Raw genomic sequence first — 25,363 nt, forward strand, 5'->3', positions numbered from 1 at the left:
ACCTGGCTTATTACCCTTCTGAAACTTACCCCAACCAAATTCCAGAGCCACAAACCCTCATATGAGCACCAAAGCAAACACAGCATGCGGACTGAGGTGATAAATGATAGTTATAACACTTAGGACTTGTGTAATGCTATTCATCTCAAAGCACTCTATAAACTTAAATAAACATAAAAACCAAGAAGCAGATGTGCTAGAAGCGTGCTGCATACTGGATTCTTCTGCAAAGGCACATCTATTAAAAAAAAAACCACACCAAAAACAGTTCTACATTTCAGTCACAGTTTCAGCACAATTATACAGACGCAAAAAGGCAAAAGGCAACAGTCAGAAACTGATGCAACTGATGAAGTTCTCCCTCACTGGAGAAACACAGCTACTCACTTAGTTTGGGGTAATCCTCCAGCAGGAAATTCCACTTTCTGGTATTCATATCTGCAATAGTTACAACAAACACCGTCATAAGTCTCTTTTAAAAAAAGACTGAATTCTCTGTCCATAAGAGCATGCCTACCTACCTATATCCCCTGCATTTCAGAGTCATTTTAGAAGAATCCTTACCTTGATCAAAATAAATTCTCCTCTCTTTGCTGTCATGTTAACAGTTTGGAGAAGATTTAAAAGTATGACCACACATGTAGAAATGGTGGTATCATCAATATCCAAAATGTAACATCAATGCCAGACCTATATGGCAGGGTTATCCCTGGGTAGCATCTGTGTACAATGTCCAGGGAAAGAAGACTGAATTCAGAGTCAGGTGAAGACACAGTGAGCCCAATGAGCCCCATCCAAAGAACTAGAGCTCCAGAATTTCTTCTCCATGCTGTCACTGACCTTCTGTCACACTGTGCATGTCACCTCATCACTCTGTGTCTCATTTCCCACATTGTAAGTGGAAAAAAATTATATTTACCATTGAAATCTGAATGCCAACATAAAAAGTGCTCTACAGTTACAACTGCCTTGAAAACATTGGTAAAACTCCTGGTAAATTAAATCTCCTGAAGCACAGTAAAGCAGAAGTAAGAGAATGTCCAGCTGCATTTGATAATAAAGACAAGAACTTCACATGGTCTCTGTACTGCTGGCAAATCATCAGCACAACCCACCTCATTTACAGTAAATGTAAATGTAATCATGCTGAGATCTGAAATATTACCTCAGCCATGGGATAAAGTTCCGGACACAGACACAATACTAACTAGAACTACAAGATCTTTCCAAATCTTCACCAAAGCACATTATCTTATGCTTTTTCAGAGGGATGTATTCTCACAACCTCTCCTCTATGAAGCAAGAGCAGCCCCAACAAGGTCATTTCTAGAAAGCAGACACAGCAGGAGGCTCACCATAATTTCTGGAATCCATCTGTTTGAACACTGCGATCACTTCTGCAGAATACCCAATATCGACCTCAAATCGCAAGCGAGAGATAAGCACACACTTCCCTCTGACAAGGGCTGAGGGCTTCTTCCAGTTCTTACACATCTTCAAGAGGGATTTCACATCAACCCCACTGCCAGCAAAATGAGAGCCTGATGCCAAGCCAACCACATTTTCTCCTTCCAGTGGTGCCAGAATTACTGATGAAAGTTGATTTGCTTCTTCCACTAGGGAGAAAACCATAGAGATATAGAAAAGAATTAATAACAAAGAACATACACAAGTTTGAAAGGAATGATGATTCTCTGCTTTCATTCACAGGGACAAAGAATAGAGAAAGCAATGGCCTAGAGAAGCAGTTTGGGATTTTCCACAGAGAATACAGCAGGGGCAACAGGAACATGTGATAGTAAGTGAACAAGGACCTGTCCAGCATTGTGATTGCACTAAGCTCCCTCTCTGACAGCAATCCTAAAATGTGGCTCCCTAGGCCAGGGCAAGTAATCTGCAGAAGCACATTCAGCAGTAAATTACACACAGCTGTACAGTGCTTTCAGTCAGAAAATCACAGGGACAGGGGCATGGTGACCAACAGGATGTGTCTGAAAAGATGGGAAGGTGCTTCTGTAAACAGCAAAGCAGAAAGATTTAATAATATCTGTCTCCTGCCTCACGTCAATGTCTAATAGACAATCCATCTAGGAGGAATGCTATGTATTCACAATGCTGTAGGAAGCAATCTAGTCCAAATTCCTAAATCTCTTTCGTTACAATTTAAGTTCATTGCCCTTTATTCCATGTCTTACAGTTAGACTTGCACTTCCACCCAGCCATCTGCACTCCTGCCTTTCCCATCACCTCTGTCACAATGCCAAGGCATGGAGAGAGGAGGGACTCAGCATTTTACAGATGTTAGCCTAAGAACACAGCTACCCAAGGTAAGAAACATGCCACTTATCCCTGTGTTTCCCTGCCAATCTATACCCATGTGTTGTCTTTATAACTGTAACTGAACTCTGTTAGATTAAGGAATGGAAATATTATTTCTTATACTTTTTACAGCACCAAAGTAGTGAAGTTTGACCCCAAGCCTCCACCTCACAGATACTACAGTAACACAAAGATCCATGAACATCTCCAGAGTCCATTAGACTCAAAAGCAGGGGACCATTAAGCACACTCTGCCTCCAAGTACTTGTGGAAGGCAACTTTCCCTCTCTGTGAGCTATTTAGAATAAACCCAGGTGAAATCAGGCCTTTGAGCATTGAGCTGCACATCATGATCCACTCTGCATCTTTTTGAGCAGTCCAGAAAACTGATACACAACAAAAAAGTACAAACTTGAAGTTCAGCAGTCAAAAGAAATTCAGACAATTTCTTCCTAATCAATTAATAAATAAACCATTTGGGTATGATCCAACCTTGTTTTAAAATAAGTGACTACCTGAATAAATCCAAGCATTTGACATCTCTACTCCAAATAAAAAGTTTAAGAGCATCCACTGAAAATAATTTTTAAATTAGAGGGTTTGGAAACCACTAATTCAGACCTTCTCCTCCCAATGCACCAAGTAAAAGATTTTAGATGCTACTGGTTTAGCATTGTGTAGTTAGAAGTCAACTCTACAACTAAAACTGAAAGAAACTGGTGGGGGGGGGGGGGGAGAAGAATATTTTACTTCTTTATTTCAACATTTGTTTCAATCTTGACTGCATGTTTAATTTACAGTACAAAAAATAAAAAAGTGATACAGGACCACATTATTCAGTAAAAAGTAAATTACAAGTGGGAACTTTAAAAATAATTGTTTTACACTTTCACTACTATGTTTTCAAGGCCCTTTTAAGTTAGTTTCCTTTTCTCAGGCTATTTTCCCCAATTTCACAGGCCAATGTTCCTCACATACTGTCTTGACTTGTAAACAGGAACTTTCCACAGAGTACTCATTTATTTTATAGCTTTAAAGAAAAATGCCTGATTTCTAAAAACCATTCTCTTCATTTGCAAGCTCCTTGGTACTGAGACTCTGCTCTCATCTGTACTTGATACACTTCAAGCAAGCCAACAGCATTTAAATTATAAATGTGTGGCAACCCACATGGGAAGCTAAAATACCAGCACTCAACTGTGGTTTTTTAAAGTGCTCAACACAGGCCTAATTCTGTTCCCACTGAAATCAATAGTGATTTATCACTCACTTCAATACAGTGTGCTTTTGAAAAGCCTACCTGAAGTATTTGCCTCTATCATCTCTCAATCTTTCCAGTACAAGATGACAGGAGAGGAAAAAAAAGATAAACCCACTCTTGTTATACCAAAAAAAAAAAAAAAAAAAGGCAAATTCAGTCTCACTCAAAACCCTGGCGAATTACCCTTTATCCTTTTCTGACACACAAAATTAATAATAAAAGTGTTTATATAAGAGATATTTAAAAAGAAAACACATGAATGGACCCAGAAATTAAGCATTAGCCACTGGAACACACTCAGTTTTTGAAATAAATTCAAAACAAGTACCAACACAGCAGGTTATTTTCCTATGATCTTGCTGGTTGCTGAAAAATTCAGTGGTACAGAAAGTGCATCCTGTGCTGGGTATTTAGATTACATGAAAAATTAAATTATTTCTAATCAATTACAAAGTACCAGAAAAATGTTATGAGCTAAATGCCTAAAAGATGGGCATTATCTTTAAATAGCACTACTTTTATTACTCAAGACACTAACAAAGCTAAACAATAACTACAGAAAGCAGAGGAAGGAAGGGTGTCAATATTCTGCTTGGTTTTTAGCATCCACCATTTACTTACAGAGAGTGTTGTAATCTTGCATGCTGAAATTCCATTTTTTCATAGCAGGATCTAAAGTAAGGCAAGAGTAATAGGGCAGAATATGAATCATTTGGGGCAGAAAAATAATGGTGGTGTGAAATGTTCATGCAAGGTGAAAGTATTCAATCAACTCCTGCAAACTTTTTGCCACACATCTGAAAAACAGTTATGCCCAAGTTTACAGCTACATGACACCAGAAAAAGCCATGGGGAATATCAATACTAAGACAAGAAGAATGCAACAGCCATTCACAGGAATCAGCAACACACGAAAGAAAATAAATACAGAATATAACAAATAAAGGTAGGGTTAAAAAATCAGAGGAAAAACAAAAGGGGGAGACTCCACTGCTCTCTGTAACCCAAGATCACAGCTCTGATCTAGAGGTGAAGTGACTCATTTTCACATCCCAATTTATGACTAACTTGCTTCCTTCACTTCCCAAAACCTCTGACCAGCTGCTGCCACTAAACTTCACGGAACACTGCTCATAAAGCAAGGCTTCTGGCTTATTTTCTAAATCCAAGCTCAAGCTATTTAGGTCCAGAATTTCTATCCAATTTAATCTGTATTTACTTCTCTAATCCCCCATTAATACCACATATTCCACCCCAGCAATAGGTACACTGGTAACAGCAAGTAGCAACTACAATAGCAGAAGATGCCAAAACTTCAACCCAATCTAAAACAGATAACAGCAAACAAACAATTCTTACCATAGGCTTTGCTTGGTACCTTCTTAAACACAGCAATAAGTTCAGCATTATACCCTATTTCAACCTGGAATCGGTCTTCCCCATATTTCACACATTTTCCTTTTGTAACATTATTTGGTTTCTTGTGAGAGGCAGCTTCAAAGGTAGAGCCCACACCAGCAGAGCTGGTCACTTTCTGCATCCTACCACTGGCCTGGGAGACAAAACCTCCCCCTGTTCTTTCTGTCGGTCTGTTCATGTTTATCAGCATTTCTGAATCACTTAGGGCAGCACTGCTTGGTGTAGAAACATATTTAATGGCAGATTTGTTCTGAGTTTGTAAATCTTTACTACCATCAGGGTGCCCATTATCAATGAATCTTGGATGAGGTGGTCCTGTGGGGTTTTTGAAAGCTGGGTAGCATTTGGGCTGCTGGAATGTTCCGTGGTTAACTGAAGTGTGCTGTCCATGTTCCTGACTATCAGCATCCAAGTACTGTTTATGGGAGTAACTCCGAGAATTCATTGCAGGGAACTGCTTAAGGCCACTTGCTCGTTCTGAGTCCTCTGAACAACTCTTTTGCTGCTCTCTGTGTGAGCCAGCCATCTGTTGGTTTGCTGTGCAATGGTTATAGCCTTTCTGGAGACAGCTCTTCTGCTCCACAGGCGCGTTTGGATTCTGCCGGTGCTGGCTGGTGAGCCCATGATTGTTTTCTTCCTTCGAGTTTCCCGGATTGCCCAGACCCTGTTCTTTCTGTGCAGCTGCAGCGATGCCCCCGTGCCCAGCTCTCTGGGCTGCCAGCCTCTCTGCCCTCCTAGCCAAAGCCAGCTGGCGGTTCTCTTCAATCCTTCTCTTCTGCTCCTCTGTAAGGCCTGATGACATCTTCAACGACTCCAACCACAAATCTGTACCACAACTACATTGGGAATTAATCACAGAGGCACCTGCTTCTTTAGAGGAAGGCAGGCCACTCTGCAGAAAAAAAAAAAAAAAAGGAAAGAACAAATTATTATTGTATTGGTAACTTAGTATTATTAGTGATTGAGTGTTACTGTAACTGATCCTACAGAAATCTAGTAGTACAGCAAAGCTGTCACACCAATGCTGAGCCATTATCAGCAAGTAGATGGTGACAGACACTGATGAGGCCTTGCATGGCAGTCCTGCATAGATAAAATATATGGAAAACTAGAAAACTCCTATTCCACTACAGTTCTGAGTACTCTTCTCTGCAATTCCCAGCAGAACTAGTAAAATAGCAAAGTACAGGGGCACCCAGCACTGCAGAGCCAGCCCTGCAAAGGCACATGCAGGCAAGGGATTACATCCCTGCACAGACTGGTGGAAGCGTGTCCTATTTCGGGTACCAATTAGCAAAGATGGGACCATGTCCATCTTCCCTGTTCATCTTCGGTTCCTGGCTATCTCAGAGCGTGGCAGACATGCTGAACCCCACAGACAGCGCCAGCTCCTCCTGAGAAACCTCCTCTCGCAGGTCACGGACGCTCACACAGAAGGGAGCAGCTGGCTCCCATGACACGTCCCAGCACCCGCCCGCTCCATGCGCTCGCTGCCCCGGGCGCTGCGGGATGCCAGCCCCATCCCTCCTCACCTCCCTGCGGGCGGTGGGCTTCACCCTCTTCCCCCTCCTCTCCCATGAGGCGGACACGCTCCCATCACAAACTCCACGGAGGTCTCGACCCACCCCGTCCCTCGGGCCCCCCGGCCGTCACCCGCCGGTCTCGGGTTCCCAGAGGTCAAGCCTGTTCCCCGCCCGCCCCGGGGCTCCGCCGCCCGCTCACCGCCGACAGGCACGGCCCGGAGCGCCTTCGAGGGACTACAGCTCCCAGCGGGCCCTGCGCTACCGCCCGGCGGCACGGAGCGGACGGGAGCGTACAGCACGCCGGGAGAGAAGGGCAGTGTGCAGGGCGCGCGGCGCGCTGGGAAATGTAGTCTTCCGGTGGCGGCGCCATCTCGGGGGCGCTGGAGTTGTGGTGGTCCGTGGAGGGAGCCGGGATCCCGGGGCCGCCCCCGCCACTCGCTCAGGCCCCGGATGGCGAGCGGGGACTGCTGCCGGCCCCAGGATGAAGCCTGGCCCCAGCCAGCACCCAGCGCTGTACGGCCGGGGCGGACAGCAGTGGAGCAGGAGTCTGCCCCCGGGGGTTCGGAGCAGCAGCTGGCATTGGTGCAAGGCTGCTTTGTCATTTTTGAATGTTGGCGCTAGGTTGGGAAATATCTCTGAGACCATCGAGTCCAACTATGACCAGACACCACCAGGTCAACCACACCATGGCCCTGAGTGCCACGTCCAGTCTTTCCTTAAACCTCCAGGGATGGTGACTCCACCACCTCCCTGGGCAGCCCCTGCAATGTCTAATGACCCTTTTTGTGAAGAAATCCTTCCTGCTGTCCAACCTGAACCTCCCCTGGTGCAGCTTGGGGCTGTGTGCTCTCATGCTGTCCCTGGCTGCCTGGGAGAAGAGCCCAGCCTCCCCCAGCTGCAATCTCCTTCCGTGTGGTGTGCAGAGTGATGAGGTCTGCCCTGAGCCTCCTTTGCTCCAGGCTAAACACCCCCAGCTCCCTCAGCAGCTCCTGCAGGGCTTGTGCTCCAGACCCTCAGGGCTCTGCTGCCCTTGTCTGAACTCACTCCAGCACCACAATGTCCTTCTGAGCTGAGGGGCTCAGAAATGGTCGCAGCATTAAAGATGTGGCCTCACCAGTGCTGAGTGCAGGGGGACAATCCCTGCCCTGGTCCTGCTGGCCACACTATTGCTGATACACACCAGGATGCCATCAGCCTTCTTGACCACTCTGCTCATGTTCAGCTGCTGTCAACCAGCACCCCCAGGTCCTTTTCCACTGGCAGCTTTCCAGTAGTGCTGCCTGGGGTTGTTGTGGGTGGAGTGCAGGGCCTGGCACTTGGCCATGTTGAATGTCATACCCTGGTCTCAGACCATTCATCCAATCAGTCCAGCTTTTTCTGCAAAGTGACAATCCAACCCATCTTAGTGTCATCCACAAATTTTCTAATGGTAAAAATCCTCTCATCCAGATTGACAATAAACAGGACTGGGCCCAACACTGATCCCTTGGGACACTACTAGTGACCAGAGAGATGAGTGGATGTTCCTGGAGGCTGGAAAAGGACAGATGTCAGGACTTTCCACAAGCAGAACACAAAAGAGAGCACAGGGAACTACAGCCCATTAGTATTACTCCAGGCCCTTGGAAAGCAGTACAGTCTTCCAAGAAGCTATCACAAAGCAAATGAAACAGGTGATTAGGGAAGCCAGCACAGATTTACTGGAAGCAAATCATGGGAGATTAACCTGATCACTTTCTACAGCCAAATGACATTTTCTGTCTACATGGGAAGAATAGTGAAAGTTGCTAACCTGGACTTCAGCAAAATATTTGACCATGTTTCCCATGGCCTCCTCCTGGATGAATTGACCAGATAGACTGGAGGGGGGATCTGTGAGATAGGTAGGAAATTGGCTCCCAGGCCACAGCAGAAGGCAGCAATCAATGGGTTTTATGCATCTTGGCAGCCTGTCACAAGTGCTGTGCCTCAGGGGCAACACTGGGTCCCACATTGTTCAAGAAATTACACTGGAAGAGATTTCATCTTGATACGAGAAAGAAATTTTTTGCATTGAGAACAATAAATCATTGAAACAACCTCCCCAGGGACATAGTGGGGTCCCCATCACTGAAGGTTTTCAAGATCCAACTGGACAGGGTAATAGATAACCTCATCTAGGCTCCCTTTCTCACAAAGGGGTAGATCACATGGTCTTTTGAGGTGCTTTCCAATTTGGGCTGGTTTATGATTTTGTGAACACCTTCAAAATAAGGTGATTACTCATATTTATATCAATTAAAATAAAAGTTAAAATAAATGGGCCTCCCAGGGTTTTAATTATATGTGGGCCTTGATTATACACATTGAGATGCCTTTCCTGAACAGTCATGTTCCCCATGTGGGTGACCAGAGCAGTAACTGGGGACAAAGCAGAGAAAAGGCCCTGGGGAACACCATAACCCCCTCCCATCTCAGAATTTGACTACCCTGCCCAGTGGCAGGCCCAGAGCTGCCATCCTTGTCCCCAGACACCATTATCTCCCACCTGACAGGCCCTTTGGCTCAGGACACTGGAGCCAGCTGGCTGTTTCACAGTTTATTCATTCTTCTCTCTGCTGGGTAATTAGAAAAGGTTATCATTAAATTGCTTCCTGATTAAGCAGCAGTGACTGCCATTAGTCAGGAGCTTGTCAGCCCAAGAAAACAAGGCAGGCAGGAAGAGTGAGGTGCAACTCAAGACACACCACAACCCTGGGAGTGCTGTTCCTCAGCTGGCAATCACATGCAGACATGAGCACAGCACATGCACACAGGCAAAAACACAGGCTAAGGAGCTTCTCTCAAGCAAAAAAATCCAACCTTTTTGCACATTCCAGGTCCTTTCGCTGCACAGTGTGTTTGTTAGGAAGGGATGCACAGCCTCGTGGTCTCTGTCCAGATTTTCTGCCTTTGCCCTTTCTTCCCCTGCAAGCCAGCAGCCTCCAGGTGGCTACACAGCAGAGAGAGAAAGGAGCAGATGAGAGACCTTTTTTCTCTCTTTCTTGCCGCAGTTTTAACTGCCCAGAGCTAAACCAGATCCCGGTGACACATATGGATGAGAGAGAGAGGGAACATGCAGAGCATAACCCTGCTACTTTTTCCAGCCACCTTCTCCCTGCCAGCAGCTCTCCAGTTCCAGCTCTCTGCGATGGCTCCTTATGCCTTGAGAGATCTTGTGGGGAAAAACTTGGGAAGAGTGGGAAAAGCCCCATCCAGGGACTGTTTCCAGCTCATGCAACTGTTGAGAGCAGAGCATCGTTTGCAGAGAGCTGTTGAGTTGCACGGTCAGGCAGACACAGGCAGACGTTGAAGCATTTGCTCCATATGGCACAAGTTCAGCGAGACACAGGGAACAGCCTGGCCATGCAGAGAACAGACCTACAAAACGAGAGGCCGCTTGCAAGCAGTTTGCTGGTGCACTCCAGGAGTCCTTTCAGTCAGAACATGCTTCCAGCAGTGGCTTGGATTCACTCTCCACATACTGGGTCAGGGGCAGAGATGCAGAGTGAAAATCCTGGGAGGACTGGGCAGGATAGTGCACCCCAGCTCCGCTGCAGAGGAAATCGTTCACATCCTTCCAAAGAAATTATCCCATCAGTGAAAAAAAATGTATAAATGGGGTTCTCAGTGTTGTTCTTAGCAGGATCTTTGCATCATTCGTATAATGATCTAAAGCTCCTCTCATGGGCTGGGTTGGCTGACTGCTGGCTCCAAATGAGCCAGAACTGCTTGTAATGAGCAGCAGCTAATATCTGAATGATGAGTTTCCCAAAACTCCAGAACCATTCTGGAATCTCAAGGATTATTCTTTGAGGGGGTCTTAGGCAGTGCTTTAGAGGTCCTACCACTGTTATATTGAAAATATTTGCCCCACTTCACCACTTTGCTGACACACGTTGGTGGTTCTCCACATGAGCAGAGCTGGCTTCTTTCCTCCTGGATGTGTGGCCATCCTGCACTCTCTGCTGGGGCTGAATTGCATGCAGGGCTGCTGTGTGTAGCAAAACTATCCAACAGAGAACTGGAAATCAGCCCAGGCTGTGGGTCCTAAGATGCCCCAGCTTCTGGGAGGGTTTTAGTAGCCCACACTGAGCTCAGAACAACCATAACCAATGCCCAATTGCACCAATCTTTGACCAGCTGCACAGAATTTGTAGTTGCACCTTCTAAAATAAATTAATTCCATGTTATCAGTTCCAATCCAGCTAAAACCAGTCAAGTGGTTGGACTGGAGATATACAGCTTTTAAGAGAAGATTGTGGTGCAGCAGAGTCAGAGAAAGGCCTCTGGATTGTCAGAGCTTGTTCCAGCTGGAGAAATCTTTCTTTTAGGCTACTAGGGTCTGACTTGAATACTCTTTACAAGACCTGTCCTGCATAGGCTGTGGAGTTGTGCTTCCTCTGCTCTGGTTTGGGATACCCAAGGAGGTCAGACTTCCATTATGGGGAACTCGAGCCCTGGGCTTGGAGGGCCAGGGTGTATTTGGGTTTGGGGAGGTGCTGACCCTGCATGCCCTACCATTCCCTGGATCTCTTAGACAGCTGTTAATCCCCTTTACTTTCCCTCTGCCATTGGCACATCAAGGACCATGGCCTCTTGGGCCATTTGACAACTCAGGCCTTTTCCTGAGCATCTTTGTAGGACCAAATACAAAATTTGGAGTTTGCTGAATCCTGCTGTCCTTGAAGCTCTGATGAAAGGGCATTTGTAGAGGCTTTTCTGTGAGTTTTTCTAGCATGAGAAGGTTGCTCCCCTCCTCTGACTGCCAGCTCAGTGAAGACCACTTCTTTTTCCCTGCTTTTTGGCCACCCGGAGCAAGAAAAATTAGTCACTCTCCATTCTTTTGAAGCAGCCTTTTTTATCTACACAGCTTGTTCTTCCCTGGCATGCTGAAGCCTTTCTGCTCTTGTTTATAATACAACCCATCCAACAGATTGCAGGGTCTCTTTTCTGCCTTCTGTCCTTCTTGGCTGGATTCCCCTCCATAGCTCCTGTCCAGAGCAGTGGTCTGCAGAGCACATGGCCCCCACTTCACTGCCAGGCCACTGCCTCACAGAGCTGCTGCAAAGCTGAGTCTACTCAAGACCTTTTGTGTCATGTAGCCCAAGTGTGGGGGGCAGCTCATTGGCACCCAGAATAAAAATTTAAAAGAGAAAAAACCCCACATTCTACATTGAGATTCAGTGTTTCCAAAGCTTCAGACACCAGCATTTTACACAATATGAGCTGTGATCCAGCTGGGGTGAGGGCACTGGCAATGTAGACTCTCCAGTATTTCATTCTTAAGATTGGAGCAAAGCACACCCCTCTGCTCTACACCACTGGTTGGGATTTTTTTGTTCAGATGCTCAACAGAACTTTATCTTTGTGAAACACAGTTGAAATGGCAGAAGGGCCAAAATTAGAAGGGAAGGCTTGTGTACACATAGAGACAATTTAACTGCATAAGCTTTATTTCTTTAGGAAATGAGGTTAAACAAACCAATGTTGCATTCCTAGTTCTATTTTGGAGCTTAAATTATTGGCCTGGTTTTCAAGCTCAGAGAAAGCAGCTAATGCTATGGCCTTGTATTTATATGAAGCCAAGTATTGAGATCCTGTTTGTTAAAGCTAGCCACAGTTCTCTGCCCTTTCTCCTCCTGGTGCATAAGAGACCCTTTAAGCAGTAGAATTGGAGGTCAATGGTGTGATATTACACCAGTGTAACATTAATGGTCCCTTGCTCTTTCAAAGGAACAGCATCTTTCCTTGAAGGATCTCAAAGCATAATCCAGACCAAAAGGAGTTGGCAAAGCACCTCTGGAGTTCTGTGGGATGCAAGGTCTGATGCCAAGGGGTCTTCCAAGAGACAGACCCAGACCTGTGGCATGCTCAACACTTTCCTAAAAGCCCTCAGCTTACAGTGGGTTCTGACACAGATGTTTGCCATCCTCTGCTGTGGCCTAGATGAGGGCAATGTAAGACCACTGCTTGAATTAGGAATGTAGACTCGGCAGAGGACTTGCTTCTACCCCAGTCTTCACTCAACCAGTGATGCAGGAAAGTTGCTCTCATCTTAGAAACCTCTGTGAGTGCAATTCTTGGAAAGTGAGCCAGAATCTGGCCTTAACAAACAACTCATGCTCAACTTGAAGAGTGTGCTTAAGCTTGTTAAGCCTGCTCCTTCAACAGAGAAGATTTTCCTTTGTGTTGGGAGTCTCATCTGCTACAAAAGGGGGAAGTCACAAGGATTTGTTTGTTATATTTTGTATAGCAGCCTGATCTAGAAAACACTTGCTGTCAGCTGCAGTATTTTGCTCCCAGAGTGTCTCAGTGATTTCCACTGGGCTCCATGGGATAGCAATTATTCCACAACAGGGTGTGTTCTTGAAGTGTCAGGGCAGTTTGCTTGCAAGGTACTGCTGCAATCTGCCCATACATCTCTTACTATAAACAACAAGAGTCATAGGCAATGGGAGTGCACGTGCTTTGTTTAGGGAGGGCATTTCCCCTCTCTGATCATAGTAAAAATCGTAATAGCCAGATCCTGAGAAACAGCCTCAAAGGTTCTGTTTAAAAGAATGTGACTAGAGAAAGCAGATGCTCATCAAGTTAAATAAGGAATTTAATTAGCCAGCATTTTATCTTGTTTTCAGCAATATGATGACAAATCACATCTTAATAAAATAACATTAGGGAGCAGCACAATTCCAGTGCTTCAGGAAATGAGAAGCAGTATAAGTTATAGGCCTGTTCCCTCCAAAGAAGTCGTTCCCATTCAGAAATCTGACATGCTGTGAAGATGGATAGTGTTTTAGCAAAATGGTCCTCTGGCATTTAGAAAGATTTACACCACTTTTGGCTTTAAAAGGCTTAATACAGGGTGGTGAGGGAGAAGAAGTGGCATGAATAGCTCAATGGACTCGTAATGCAATTAATATTTTTTATTCCTGTGGTGGCACAGGTATGCAGGGTTCTTCACAAGTGAGTAGAACAAAGTTGTACTTTCCTCAGTGGGGCTATAAATAAACATAGATGTTACACATTGTACAGTAAGTAACAAATTTAGTGTTCGTCATGTAGTCAAATATGTCAAAATTCAACCACAAGCTCTCATTTGATGTTTTGTGTAACATACTGATTCTTGCCTAACACTGAGAAAGGTTTATGAAGGATCCACAGAAAGTTTGCTTATGACCTGGTCTGAGAATTGCAAAAGTTTGTCTAAGCTCAACTTCTGGGACCCAAGAAACTACTGTTGTTTGGAATATTTATGTCCAATAAAAAGGGTTACAAAGCATAAGAATTACAGATAACAGATGAGGAGAATTAGCTTAATAGTACAAGAATAAAGGAACTACTTCTCCCATTCAGCTGTCTCCCATGGCTGTCCACTCAATCCTTCCTTTTGTTTGTACCAGGGATCAGATCCAAGTTTTTGGTGACAGATCATGTAATTATCACATAGCTGTCTACTATAAAATGCACATTTTGATCCTAGATAATATATTGAGGCAATACATTTCCCTTGCTGATCACACCTTTTAACAACAATTATTTCTGATGGTCTATTTGACATTTTCCATCTTTCATATTCAGAAGTTGCTCCATAGAGCAACTATTCCTATTGCTCCATAGAAAAGAGAAAAGTGCAAGAGTTGTCTGATTGGATCTCTTTGTCATGCGAGGGTGCACACATACAAAGACAGTACAAACACTGAGTTTATTGCATCAAAGACAGTGCAGAAGGGTGGGTTGGGAGTGGGTCTCCTATTTTAATAGGCGAGAAATTTCTCTTAAGATTATCTTGCAGGAGCTTGACTTAAGACTGAATGGGGAAGAGTGAGGCTTCCTCTTCTCTCTTTCGGTGGAAAAAATTGAAATGTATTGACCTGGAAAATCCAAGCTCAGAAGCAGCAGCTGGGTTTTCAGCAAGTCCCTTGATTCTTTCCTTGTTGTCCATCTGGATTCACTGTTACACAGAGAAATGAAGCACTGCCTCTGAGGTCAAGTGAAGTTTGGAAATGGCCACCATTTCCATGTAATTTTTCCAGGATGGAGAGAACTGCTCCGTGAGCACTGCTGGATGTCAAGGTCTGTTAGCAGTGGTGGGTATGACTTCTCATTTGCAGAGCTGTTTGCAGAATTGGACCCTTAGCTCTCCTGGAGCGAATTGTGAAGCAATGCACAAATCAAATGAAGATGCTGACTGAGATTGCACCATGACACAATATCATGCTGACAGAATTTGAGGCTAAAAGCAGTGACATTCATGTCCTGTGATGTCTATGCAACATATGGTTGTAAAATGACAACTGAGTCCTGGAGGACAAAGACTAACCCCCAAGTGCCCTGCAAATACTTTCCAGTCCACAGACAAGTTAAAGACCAGGTCTTGAAAATCATCTGATCGGCACCTGAACTTGATCTCCTAACGGCAGAAAAGGTAGTTCCCTCTGAATTTGCAGATGCTGTCAGGTTTTATTCATAGGCACGACACCTTGCAGTATTAATGCTCCCTGTGGATGCAACCAACTTTTTTTTATAGATTTTCCACGCTTTCATTAATTACTTAATTGGCATACAGTAGTATAAGAATTGAAGTGTATTCCTATAGGGCAGTCATACTTTAGACAGGCACCAAGCTATTTGCAAGCTGAATTAAAAACAACTGGGAAAAGCATTTTCAGTGGTCCCTGCTTCATCCCTGATTTCAACAACAAAGCTGATATATTGCCAGGTACTGATCCCACTACCTGGGATTTGTCCAGGTTGAGAACTTATTAGCATTTATTTGAGAGAAGAGGGAGAGAGAGGGAGAGCACAGCTTGTATAAATCAGATTAAAGTATTGACAACTCCTAAGCAATGCTCATTCCAGGAACAAGTTCACTATGTGATAACACCACTGCTATAAAAGAATTGTATTTTGAATGCATGTCACTCTGCAAATACCTAAGTTTTGAGGCTTAGCTCCTAGAAGAGAAAACAGGATTGCAGAAAAAGTTAAATACTCTAGATGGAGATTGTGTGAATTATTTAATCTGTGGGAAATTTAACAGCCACTAGACCCTGCTCTAGTTGATGATTCAGAGTCATCTTTGATTAGAGTAGAAATTATTACAGGTGATAACAGACTACATTAAAAAATCCAGGTCTTGGCCCAAGCCTAGTGAGCAAAGAACTCCACTGTGTGCCATGGTTGGCTTGCACATTTCAGTGGGAAGGCATGGTTAAATGCAAACCTGAAAGTGCAAACTCCTGTCTCTTCTCTCAGTGTGGCTGCTGGATGTCACAACCGTGAAATATAATAGTCAGTGTGTGTTAAGAGTCTTCCTCTCTGCCTAGTCCACAGGTAATGTACATCGGTCTGATTTCAGTCACAGGAGCTCAGCTCAGGCTGCAGGCACTGCTGCTTTTCTCTTCAATGCACTCAGCAGCAAGGCATCTTTGCCACCAATATCAAGTCTGGGCTTCCTGACTGTCACCCTGGCATCTTGTATCATTACTAAAAAGCCCTGTGTTATTTTTATTGGACACTGTTATTTTTTTTTTTTAATTGCCACAAAGCAGAATGCATATGGATAGCAATGGATAGCAGGGTAGTAGGAAGGAAAGGGGACACCTACAGTTGCAAGTAGAAGGCTCTTCAGTGGCTCTACCAGTATGCCAACCCCTTTCCCCATCCCTCTTTCACACACTCACAGAGGCAGTTGAGCAGTAGCAGATGGGGAAAGAAAATAGATAAATAAAAGTGTCAGCGGGATGGATTGATTTGCACTTGGTCTCCTCTCATCTCTCTGCATATGTCTGCTGGTATGTAAAGATCACACAAGCAAGGGACTTAGCACTGACCTGGAAAATTTATATTACTGAACATAAAAATGAATCAAGAAGAAAAATGTAAGAAGGAGGTGGTCAGGGAAGAGAACAAAAGGAGATTAATTTTTTTTTCCCCTTGTACATCAGGATTTCATTGGGACAGTGATTTTACAGGATCATGTGGTGCCAGTGCTACTGCAGGTGCAGCTCTGCTTCAGAGAAAACAAGCCATGTGGGCAGTATTGTGCTGAAATCCCTTGAGGTTTTGGTCTTTTTTTGCCTAAATGAGGGTTCCCCAAATGACAACAGAGCCAGTCAGGGGTAGGCTCAGCAGCAGAGTCCCAACACACAATGGCTTTAGACAGAAAAGACTCCATATCTGTCTGCATGTTCTCCTGATACCGAGAAGGCTCTACCAGCATCTCCACACACCCAGACAACTTCAGAGACAGCAAGAGAATGCATCTCAGTGTACTCTGGGCCAATTCTCCTGTGATTTACCAGTTTTTCATTAAGTCTTGATGCTTAGCATAGAAGTCTTACTCAGGATCACAGGCAGGCTCAACAGTGGAATGAGGGTCAAATTTGGCCTGTGTTTTATGCACGAAAACCTTCATTTTTAGAAAATGCTGGAAACGTTTTTCCTAAGGCACCATTCTCCAGGGCATCCTTGCCTCCTTTTCATTGCTAGTTTTTACAGAAATGCAGGATCTTTGGTGCTTAGTCACTCTACTGTTCCTGCTGTTTATTGCCTCCAACGGGCATAATTCTCTGCTTAGGAGACCTTTGCGAGTTGCTGTGAAGGAGCCGTGGGCTGTTGTCATCCCGTTTCCAGGGGGCAATAAACAGCAGCAGTCAGACTTCCATGGAAGAAAGATTGTGTGATTATTCAGTCATAAAAAGGAGGAAGAAAAATAGAGATGTATTGCATGTGTTCTCACTTGCACATCACACAAGGACGTGCAAATTGCTGTCAAAGAGAACCATGCTAGGAGGTAAAATAGTTCCCTACGCAGCACTTCGCTGCTGACTCCAAGGGGGAATTCTCTTGCCTGTCCCTTGGTTTCCCAATATAAATCAAAGAGGTTGTAGCTCTTCCCATCTAGCTTAAGTGCTTTCAGGGCCAGGAATCAATTTATGTCCTTACAGGGCAGGTCAGGAAGGCAGGGTTGTGAGTTTGGGGATGATGCAGGGAGAGAAGTGTTTCCTGGGGTTGACAGCTTGTGTTTTCCTCCTCTTCTTGAATGAGAGCACATTTGTCTGGGAAGAAGATCCAGAGAGACCACTTAAGATGGCAAGAGCTGGTATTAGAGTCAGCCCATCACCACAGTCATCTGCATTATGGCCTGAAGGTTAAAAAACATCACCAGAGAGAGCCCAAGGCCTGCTAGGAAGGAAAAGCCCCTTTAGCAGCATGGAAGTTCTGCCTACAGGCAGACAGTGGCTCAGAAGCCAGTGCTTTTGAGAGTTTCCTTTTAGGGTCTGTGAGACTAAATATTTCAGTGTACTGGGACCAAGTCATTAGGAGCTGCATGACCCCACAGACTAGAGGAAATTTCCAGCTCATCAGCACTGAAGGTTCATTACACAGGGAAACCCAGGCACTCACCACCTTTATGGAGATGTTCAGCTTGTGGCAGCATCCATCCCTAAAACGGTCCCCCACAATAAAATGTAATTAAAAATCTCTTTAACTACATAAGCTTCTAAATTAATTAATTATCTTGGCAAGAAAATGTGTATGATTTTGAAATCTCCCTTTAATTAACATAAAGTGCATTAGGAAGCAGTAGATCTGGGCCATCACTTGGATGTAACAGTCTCTCACTTTATGTGCTCCTGAGGCCCTGGGAGAGTGTCAATGCAATGTTTAAGCTCCCTTGCAAATTCTGTGTCTGGGCCGCCTGCAAGGCCAAAACCTCCTTTTCAGAGCAAAGTTTCCATTCTGAGGTACTATTGGGGGATGCTCCTTTGAAAAGCAATGGTCAAAAGTCAACTCCTGTTTCCATGGGTGTAAATCCACTACCTCTTCCCACTCACCCCTCTTCTATTTCCCTCTGCTTTCATCATCTGTACCATGCCACCTCCAACAGCCCTGCCTTTAAATCCACACTCCTCTCTTCCTGATGGAGCCTTCAGTTCACTCATAGACAGACATTGCACTTGTCCCTTGTGCAAAGGTGTGGGAGAGGTCACCAAGGAGAGTGATACTTGCTAGTGGAACCTTAGTGCACTTATTATTGACTATTGTGCGCTTTCCTGTGTTTCTGATGTGCACTGGAGCATATTCAGGGCAAGAGAGAGAGACAAGGCAATATCTTAACAGGCTATGGGTCAGCTCAGTGTTCTGTGCCTGACATTTGAGGCAGATGTGGAAGCCTACTGCCTTCATCTGTGAAAATGATGTGGAGCTGGTGCATATGGTGGGTAATTTTCAGCACAGGGAGACACTAGGATGTCCTCCTGTGATGTACTTCAGTGCACCTTTTTCTGATCTCCAGTGTCCCCACTTTTCTTAAGACCCATTTTATACAATGAAGACACTTAAAAAGGTCTTCTCATGTCCGGGTCTTGGCCTCTGCCAACATGGAAATTCACCTACTACTGATGAAACTAAGCAGATTATCTGGCTTGTAAGCAACTTCAGTACTTGTACTGTATTTATGCAGCATGTGTATATCTGCTTGCTGATCTAGGAACAAGCTGCTGTAGATGGGGAAGTTATGTGGGCAGCCTAAGATGTTAAATCCCAAGATGCATATTTGTAAGAATTTGGGGAAACAGTCTCAAATATCCAAATGTTCATTATACTGAAGGAGAGTTGTAGCTCAAGAAGGATCTTAGCACAGGATTCACAGGATTCATAGGATTAATCTCCTGGACATCCTGGGGTGGTATCTCCATGCACTACCCCTTTATGCCAGGTACAGGTCCTCCTGAGGACAGACATTCAATCTTCCCATACAAAACTCTTGCTTTTCTTCTGAGTATGGCAGTGCTGTGCCAGATGATGGTCCTAGGGGGAATATGCTCAGTGTTACTGTGTCTGCTGATGAATCCTGGTAACTAAGCAAATGCTGGATCACATGCTAGATCCTTTCTGTTCACCTCAATTTGAAGAGCATGGAATATCTCTCAAGATCAGCCCCTAATGGGCTTGTTTAACAACATTGTTTTTTCTCTAAATCCCGTCAGACAAGTGTAAGCAAGTTCTAGAACTGTTATGTGCCACTAAAATAACGCACATCTGAGAATGCAATTAGACACTTGAAACAAATTTGATTTGACTTAGGAGAGTAGTGGAAGTATCCAAGGGGCGTTTGATTATATACTTTCTTCCTTATTTTAAAGTCTCATTTTCAGGTCCTTTTAGGTTGGGGATTTTATGACAATTGCTACATTCCTGGATAGTTAAATCCACTCAGTATTTGGCTGAATGCCTTCTGAAGATATCCTGAAACACACCAGCTATTGCAGCTGCTCTGTTCCAGTCACAGTTCTGGCTAGTCATCCAAGAGGACAAGGAATTCCTTTTGTAGGTGGTAGTGTAGGACTTGTTACCAGGAAAGCTCCATGTTTGAAGTTGTCTAGTCCTGAAGAGAAGTGCTGTGGCGCTGCAAGTTTGAATTTTAAATCCAGAGCCTAAAGGAGGAAAGGTGGGGGCTGTCCTCATCAGCAGTAGTATCTTCTCACCCACATTCTCCTGCACATTGACTGGCCTCAAGCCTGCTTGTAAAGAAAGCTTAATAAAACAAAGACATGGATTTCTTCCTGAACCCAGGGAAAAAGATGTGCAGTTGTACTTGTACTTTGCTTTGCTTGGGGTCCTGTTGCTGGACATGCCTGATTTTTCAAAAAAGAACCAATCCTTTTCTTTGCCCTTTGTAGAGAGCAAGCTGCCATGGAAATAGAAAAATTTGCTGTGTATCACCTCAGATACAGATCATGATTTTTGCAGGAAGAGAGCAAGTGAAAGTTCAGTCCCTGCCTGGGGAGAAAGCAATAGCACGGGAACTCCCTGTCTGTAGAGTGCCACGGCTTTTGCTCCAGTCCAAGACAGCAGATACACCAAGGCACAAAACTCCAGAAATTATTTGTGATCTCCTCTGAGAAGATTATTCCAATCAATATATGGATTATTTCTGAATGTTTAGAAAATGCATAACTCCCCCCGCCCCCCAGCTCAGCCCAGGTTTCCAGCAGCAACATTCTTTGCATTAGCACACTTGCAACTGCCCAGAAAGAAAGACCAAAAAAAAAAGTGACATAGCTCCCTCTGGCCCCTGGCTGCATCTGCCCACAAGCTTCCTCAACTGAGCTATGGTAATTACATCACTTGAGATTTATTTAATATCTCCATCCGGGAAAAAAAACTAGGAAGTCTGGCTGTGACAAGCAATCAGAGAGGGTACTCAGCTGATGAGCAGCTCCCCATCACAGAGAGAGCAGTAGGAACCTTTGATGTATTGGATTTAAGTAATGGTTTGCCAGAGGGATGGGGCCCATGCCACGGCAATCAAAGCTCCTCTGCACCATTAAGAGCTGTAAGTGGAGCAGGAGGCGCAGTGCAGCTATTGACTGAGTAGGTGGGCATGAAAATGGGTTTAGGTAACTGTTTACTTCCTGAGAGATGGAAAACACAAAGGAATGTTTCTCTGGCAGCTTTCTGGCTCCCTGACCCTCTCTGTCCACATCAGCATTTATATTGTCTGTCTCTCACATGCTTGTGCACAATGACCGGTGTGCTGAGTTCAGGTTGTTCGGCTGCAGTCCACATAATGCTTTCCTGCTTGCATTTGCCTTCCCACTATCTCTGCCATTTTAAAAAAATCCCAGAACTAACAACATAAAAAATAAAAATTTGCTTCTATGATTTTATATCAGGCTGCTGCACAGGCAGATCAAGTATTGGTGCTGCTCTAGCCACCCTTTCTTGCTTCCTCCACCCCCTCTGTGCTGAGCGATGGGTTGTACAGAGAGGTGAAGAGGAGGCACATGAATAGCAATACTTTTTTGGTCCTTGTTGAGGGAGTAGCTAAGGGCAAATGGGCCCACACTGTGCTTTAGATAATCAGTGTTAGAGTGTCTACTCTGAGACCAACCTGCAGCCTGACACCTGAATCCTTCTAGAACAAACAGACCTGCAGTCTGTGCCAAGATGCCTGGACATCTCCCCAGTCTAATTTCCTAGTCAGTAGCTTGGATGTAAGCAACCAAGAGGAACCAGTTCTCCACTCTTAGCTGATTGAGTCACATGGTTTTTCTTCCTCTTTCTGTACCTGAGGAGGGCAGAAGTAGAGTCTGCCAGAGCTGATGCCTCCCAACTATCGTCCCTATGTTAACCTCTTGTCTGTTAGTGGGCTCAGGAGACAATGGATCAAAACTCCCAGAAACAGATCCTTCTGCAAAAGAAGGTGCTGCCCATCATTTGCTGCACATTGCTTTCTGTGAAGCAAAATTAGGAAGGCTGAACTGGCCTCCTAACAGCTCCTGATTCTCACTGGCATCTCACCAAAGTGTCTTGGGCCAGCTCTTTCCAGTGCAAGCATTTTAAGCAAGACACCTTGGTCCATACCAAGGAGCCTGAATGCAGCATCCAAGTGTGAAAACATTGGCAGTTGTCCCATTTACCAAAACAGGAATAATAATACCCACTCACCTCTGGGAAGCATATGGAGCAACTCCGATTTATTATTTGTTTTATTTATTTTGTCACATTTATCAGCCATTCAACTCTCCGGGCACACAGCCCATGCATTAAAACCCAGAGTATAACACAAAGATCTCCTCTACCCTGACAATATCCTTTCTGTAAAACCAGGCATGGGAAGGAGGGAAGGATGAAAGATGTTTTACACAAAAAAAGGATGACAACAATGTATTTTTCTTCACTTCTATTATTGATGGAACCATTCTGAAAATGTTGGTGACTTCAAGACAAGAAGAGGGGAACAATAAAAAGCATGGGGGGTGGTGGTGGAAAGCCATCCTGGAGCATGGACACAGAGACTCAGCCTCTAGCCAGCCTGTCTCACACACAGGAAGTCTCTAAAATGTTCTTTCCATTATTATTTCTCTAATGACCCCATTAGACACATATGAAATTCTGAGAAGCCTTAAATATGTTGTAGACAGGCACACTGGCAAATCTGCCCAGCTTTTCTGAGGAATGGCAGGCTGCATTGATGAATGTTTTAAAGCATCCCAATGTGTAATTTATTTCCTGGAAATTAATTGCATGTGCTGGTTTCATTTTCCTGTAGCAAATAATCAGTCTGCTCCTTTTTAATTAGGTAACAACACAGAATCCTCTACTAATCATGACACAGTGGTTTATGCATGCCATGTCTTTTTCTATAGGAAACAATTTCAAATCATTTTCTAGGGTCCAGCACAACTTTTAAGGGACATGAGATTATTTATCAGCAGTATTGCCTGGGTCACTGCCCATGAACATTTTGCACACAAGATCAGCCAGAGAATCCAGACTGGCATTGGTGCATGCAATGGCCTCCTGAAGGAGAAGTTTAAGGAAAAAAACTAAATTAGATGAAATTTCAGTGGCATTGACATGATGTCAGACCCAGGCACCAAGAGGTGTATCCCATCTCACGGGTATTCACTGGTCCTTGAGCTGAGACATTGCACTGACATTAGCCATATTGCAAAGAATGTGCCAATAATCAGTAATACTTTTGGTCCACATCAAACTCAGCACCTTTGTCAGCTGTTCCAGCTGGGATGGCAAATACCAAGTCCCAGTGGAGACCCAAGTTTCCCCTAGCATTCAGAGGCTGCATAGGTCTGCATGGACACACATAGAGGATGGGGTGAGGAAAGCCACTTCTGCTGATGATTGCAGTGAAAAGTTAATGGCCTCCAGTAGCTGCTACTTAAAATTTTCAAACAGGCTGAGAGAGTAAAAACTATTGGCCTTGGCATCCATTCATTACTTGCAGCAAAACTCTAATTAAGCAATAGTGTTCAGTCATATTTACCCTCCATTGGGTTACAAGGAAACCATATTTCTACTGAAATACATGCTACTGAAACAAAACAAAACAAATCTATCAGCAAAAAACGCTACTCGGGTAAAATGTAATAATGATATCATAGCTATTAGTGAAATCCTCTGCAACAAATTAATCTGCTAGGGAAAAGTTTGTTGGTGGGATTTTCCAGCTTCCTGCTGGGAACCTGGAAAACCAGCACCGCTGCCCGAGACATCGCCGCACTCGCGGCCTCTGGAAGTTGCCGTGTGTCACAGGTCCGGTGAGAGGTCGAAACCCGCCTGGAGCGCGGCGGGGCGGAGAGGCTCCCCCGCCTTGCGGTGCCCCTCGGCGGCGGGGCCGGTTCGGGGCGGGCCGGGGGCAGCGGGGCCGGTAGGGGGCTCTGCGGGCAGGTCGGTGCGGGGCTCGGCGGTGCCGGTTCGGGGCTCGGCGGTGCCGGTTCGAGGCTCGGCGGGGCCGGTTCGAGGCTCGGCGGGGCCGGTGCGGGGCGGGCCGGGGCAGCAGCGCCCGCGGAGCTCCGAGCCCCGCCCGGCCCGGCCCGGCCCCGCCCCGGCCGGCGGAGCTGTCCGCGCCCCGTGGTGCTGAAGCCGCAGCGCCCGCCCAGCCCCTTCCCCGCCCCTCCTCCCTTCCTCCCCGGCGTGGGCTCTCGCAGGCAGCCGGCAGCCCGGGGCATCAAAGGTTGGGAAGGGCTCCATTCCTCGCTTTGATTCTCCCCCTCTCACCCCGCCTTTTTGCTTCTTCTTTCTCTCTTTTATTTTATTTTTTTTTAATTTTTTTTTTTTTCAAGCCGGGGGAGGGAGAAGAGCGCGGCCACGTCCCACCCCTCCCTTCCTGCAAATCCCCGCTCGCACTGCAAACAATCTGCCTTCCCCATTGCATCCAAGGGAGATAGCAACAGCAACATCATCACGGCAAGCCGGATGGGAGAGCGGAGACGAGGCTGCTGCTGAGGGAGGAAGGCACACACGCACACACCAGCTCGATGTTGCCAAAGCGGTAAGGAACCGCACGAAAAATAAGCCATGCTGCCCCATGTGTCTGGCGCATTGTGCTCCATCCGAGCCTTTTAGGAGGAAGAAGAGAATTATCTGCTCCGATTTTTTTTTCCCTGCCAGCGAGAGTGCGACAGACTTGCGATGGTTGAATGTCAATGCCTGTGAGAGAGAGCAACAGTCAGAGCAGGAGGAGGACAGAAGGGGAGGAAAATGAAGGTGGGGACGGTGGTGGAGAGAAAGAAGGAGCCTCGTCCAATGCATCAAAAGGAGGTCCCTGCAATTGCTGATAGAGCCCTGACCGCCTCGCCATCCACAATGGTCTGTACAAGCTGCCAATGCGTTTGATGACGTTCCTGTTTTGTGAAAGGAGGAAAGGAAACGTGACCATGTAAGATCCACGTTTCCCCGGTCAATTACATGCGAAGAATAGATCCGATTTCGACGTGGGTTTTTGGTCCAGGATGGTAACAGCTTAGGGAATAATACAGCAGCCTTCCCTCATCAATTTCGCTCTGATTTTTTTTTTTTTTTTTGGTGTGGTGTCCAGGCAGCTGCTGGAATAGAGAAGGTCAGAATATATAAATATATATAAAATATATATGATATATATATTCTATATATAAAAATATATTTGTCTCAGTACATCTGGGATTAAGCTCATTGAATGCTAATTATTTCTTTCCGGACTTTTAATATTTACAATTAAATCTTTTAAAGGCAACGGTAAAATCTGAAGCCACCTGGGAGTACAGTGTTGAAAACGTAGGGTGTTTTCCCACAAACAATGTGGAGGTCTTTTTTGTCAAAGAGGCAATTTTGATAATAACAACAGCTACCAATTTTGCATTTTGATAGCCAGACCAGCTGCTATTTTGTCTGGATGCACACTGGGATTCGTGTGATCGGGTTTTATTTTTTAATTGAAAAAAAAAAATTATTATAAAATAGAAGAAAAAGGAAAATTACTTGAGATGCCAAATACTGTCGAGAGAACCATATTCTCCCTCCTCCCCAC

General features: G+C 45.0%; 1 protein-coding gene across 2 annotated transcripts in view; it reads right to left on the reverse strand.

Moving 5' to 3' along the window:
- Window positions 1-6,802, reverse strand: part of SMARCAL1 (SWI/SNF related, matrix associated, actin dependent regulator of chromatin, subfamily a like 1) — a 33,820-nt gene extending 27,018 nt beyond the window's left edge. The window contains exons 1-5 of one of the 2 annotated variants that reach the window (XM_056496567.1): window positions 6,722-6,802; window positions 4,940-5,891; window positions 4,202-4,252; window positions 1,356-1,616; window positions 388-438 (exon numbers count right to left, since the gene is read on the reverse strand). In XM_056496567.1, coding sequence (XP_056352542.1) covers window positions 388-438; window positions 1,356-1,616; window positions 4,202-4,252; window positions 4,940-5,801 — 1,225 coding nt within the window. In that variant the 5' untranslated portion in view covers window positions 5,802-5,891; window positions 6,722-6,802. Of the gene's footprint in view, window positions 1-387; window positions 439-1,355; window positions 1,617-4,201; window positions 4,253-4,939; window positions 5,892-6,531; window positions 6,623-6,721 lie in introns of those variants that run through there. The other variant, XM_056496566.1, reaches the window with a different exon arrangement.
- Window positions 6,803-25,363: the final 18,561 nt, after the last annotated feature.

Source organism: Oenanthe melanoleuca, chromosome 7 (assembly GCF_029582105.1).
Source record: "Oenanthe melanoleuca isolate GR-GAL-2019-014 chromosome 7, OMel1.0, whole genome shotgun sequence".
In the NCBI taxonomy this organism is placed as follows: Eukaryota; Metazoa; Chordata; class Aves; order Passeriformes; family Muscicapidae; genus Oenanthe; species Oenanthe melanoleuca.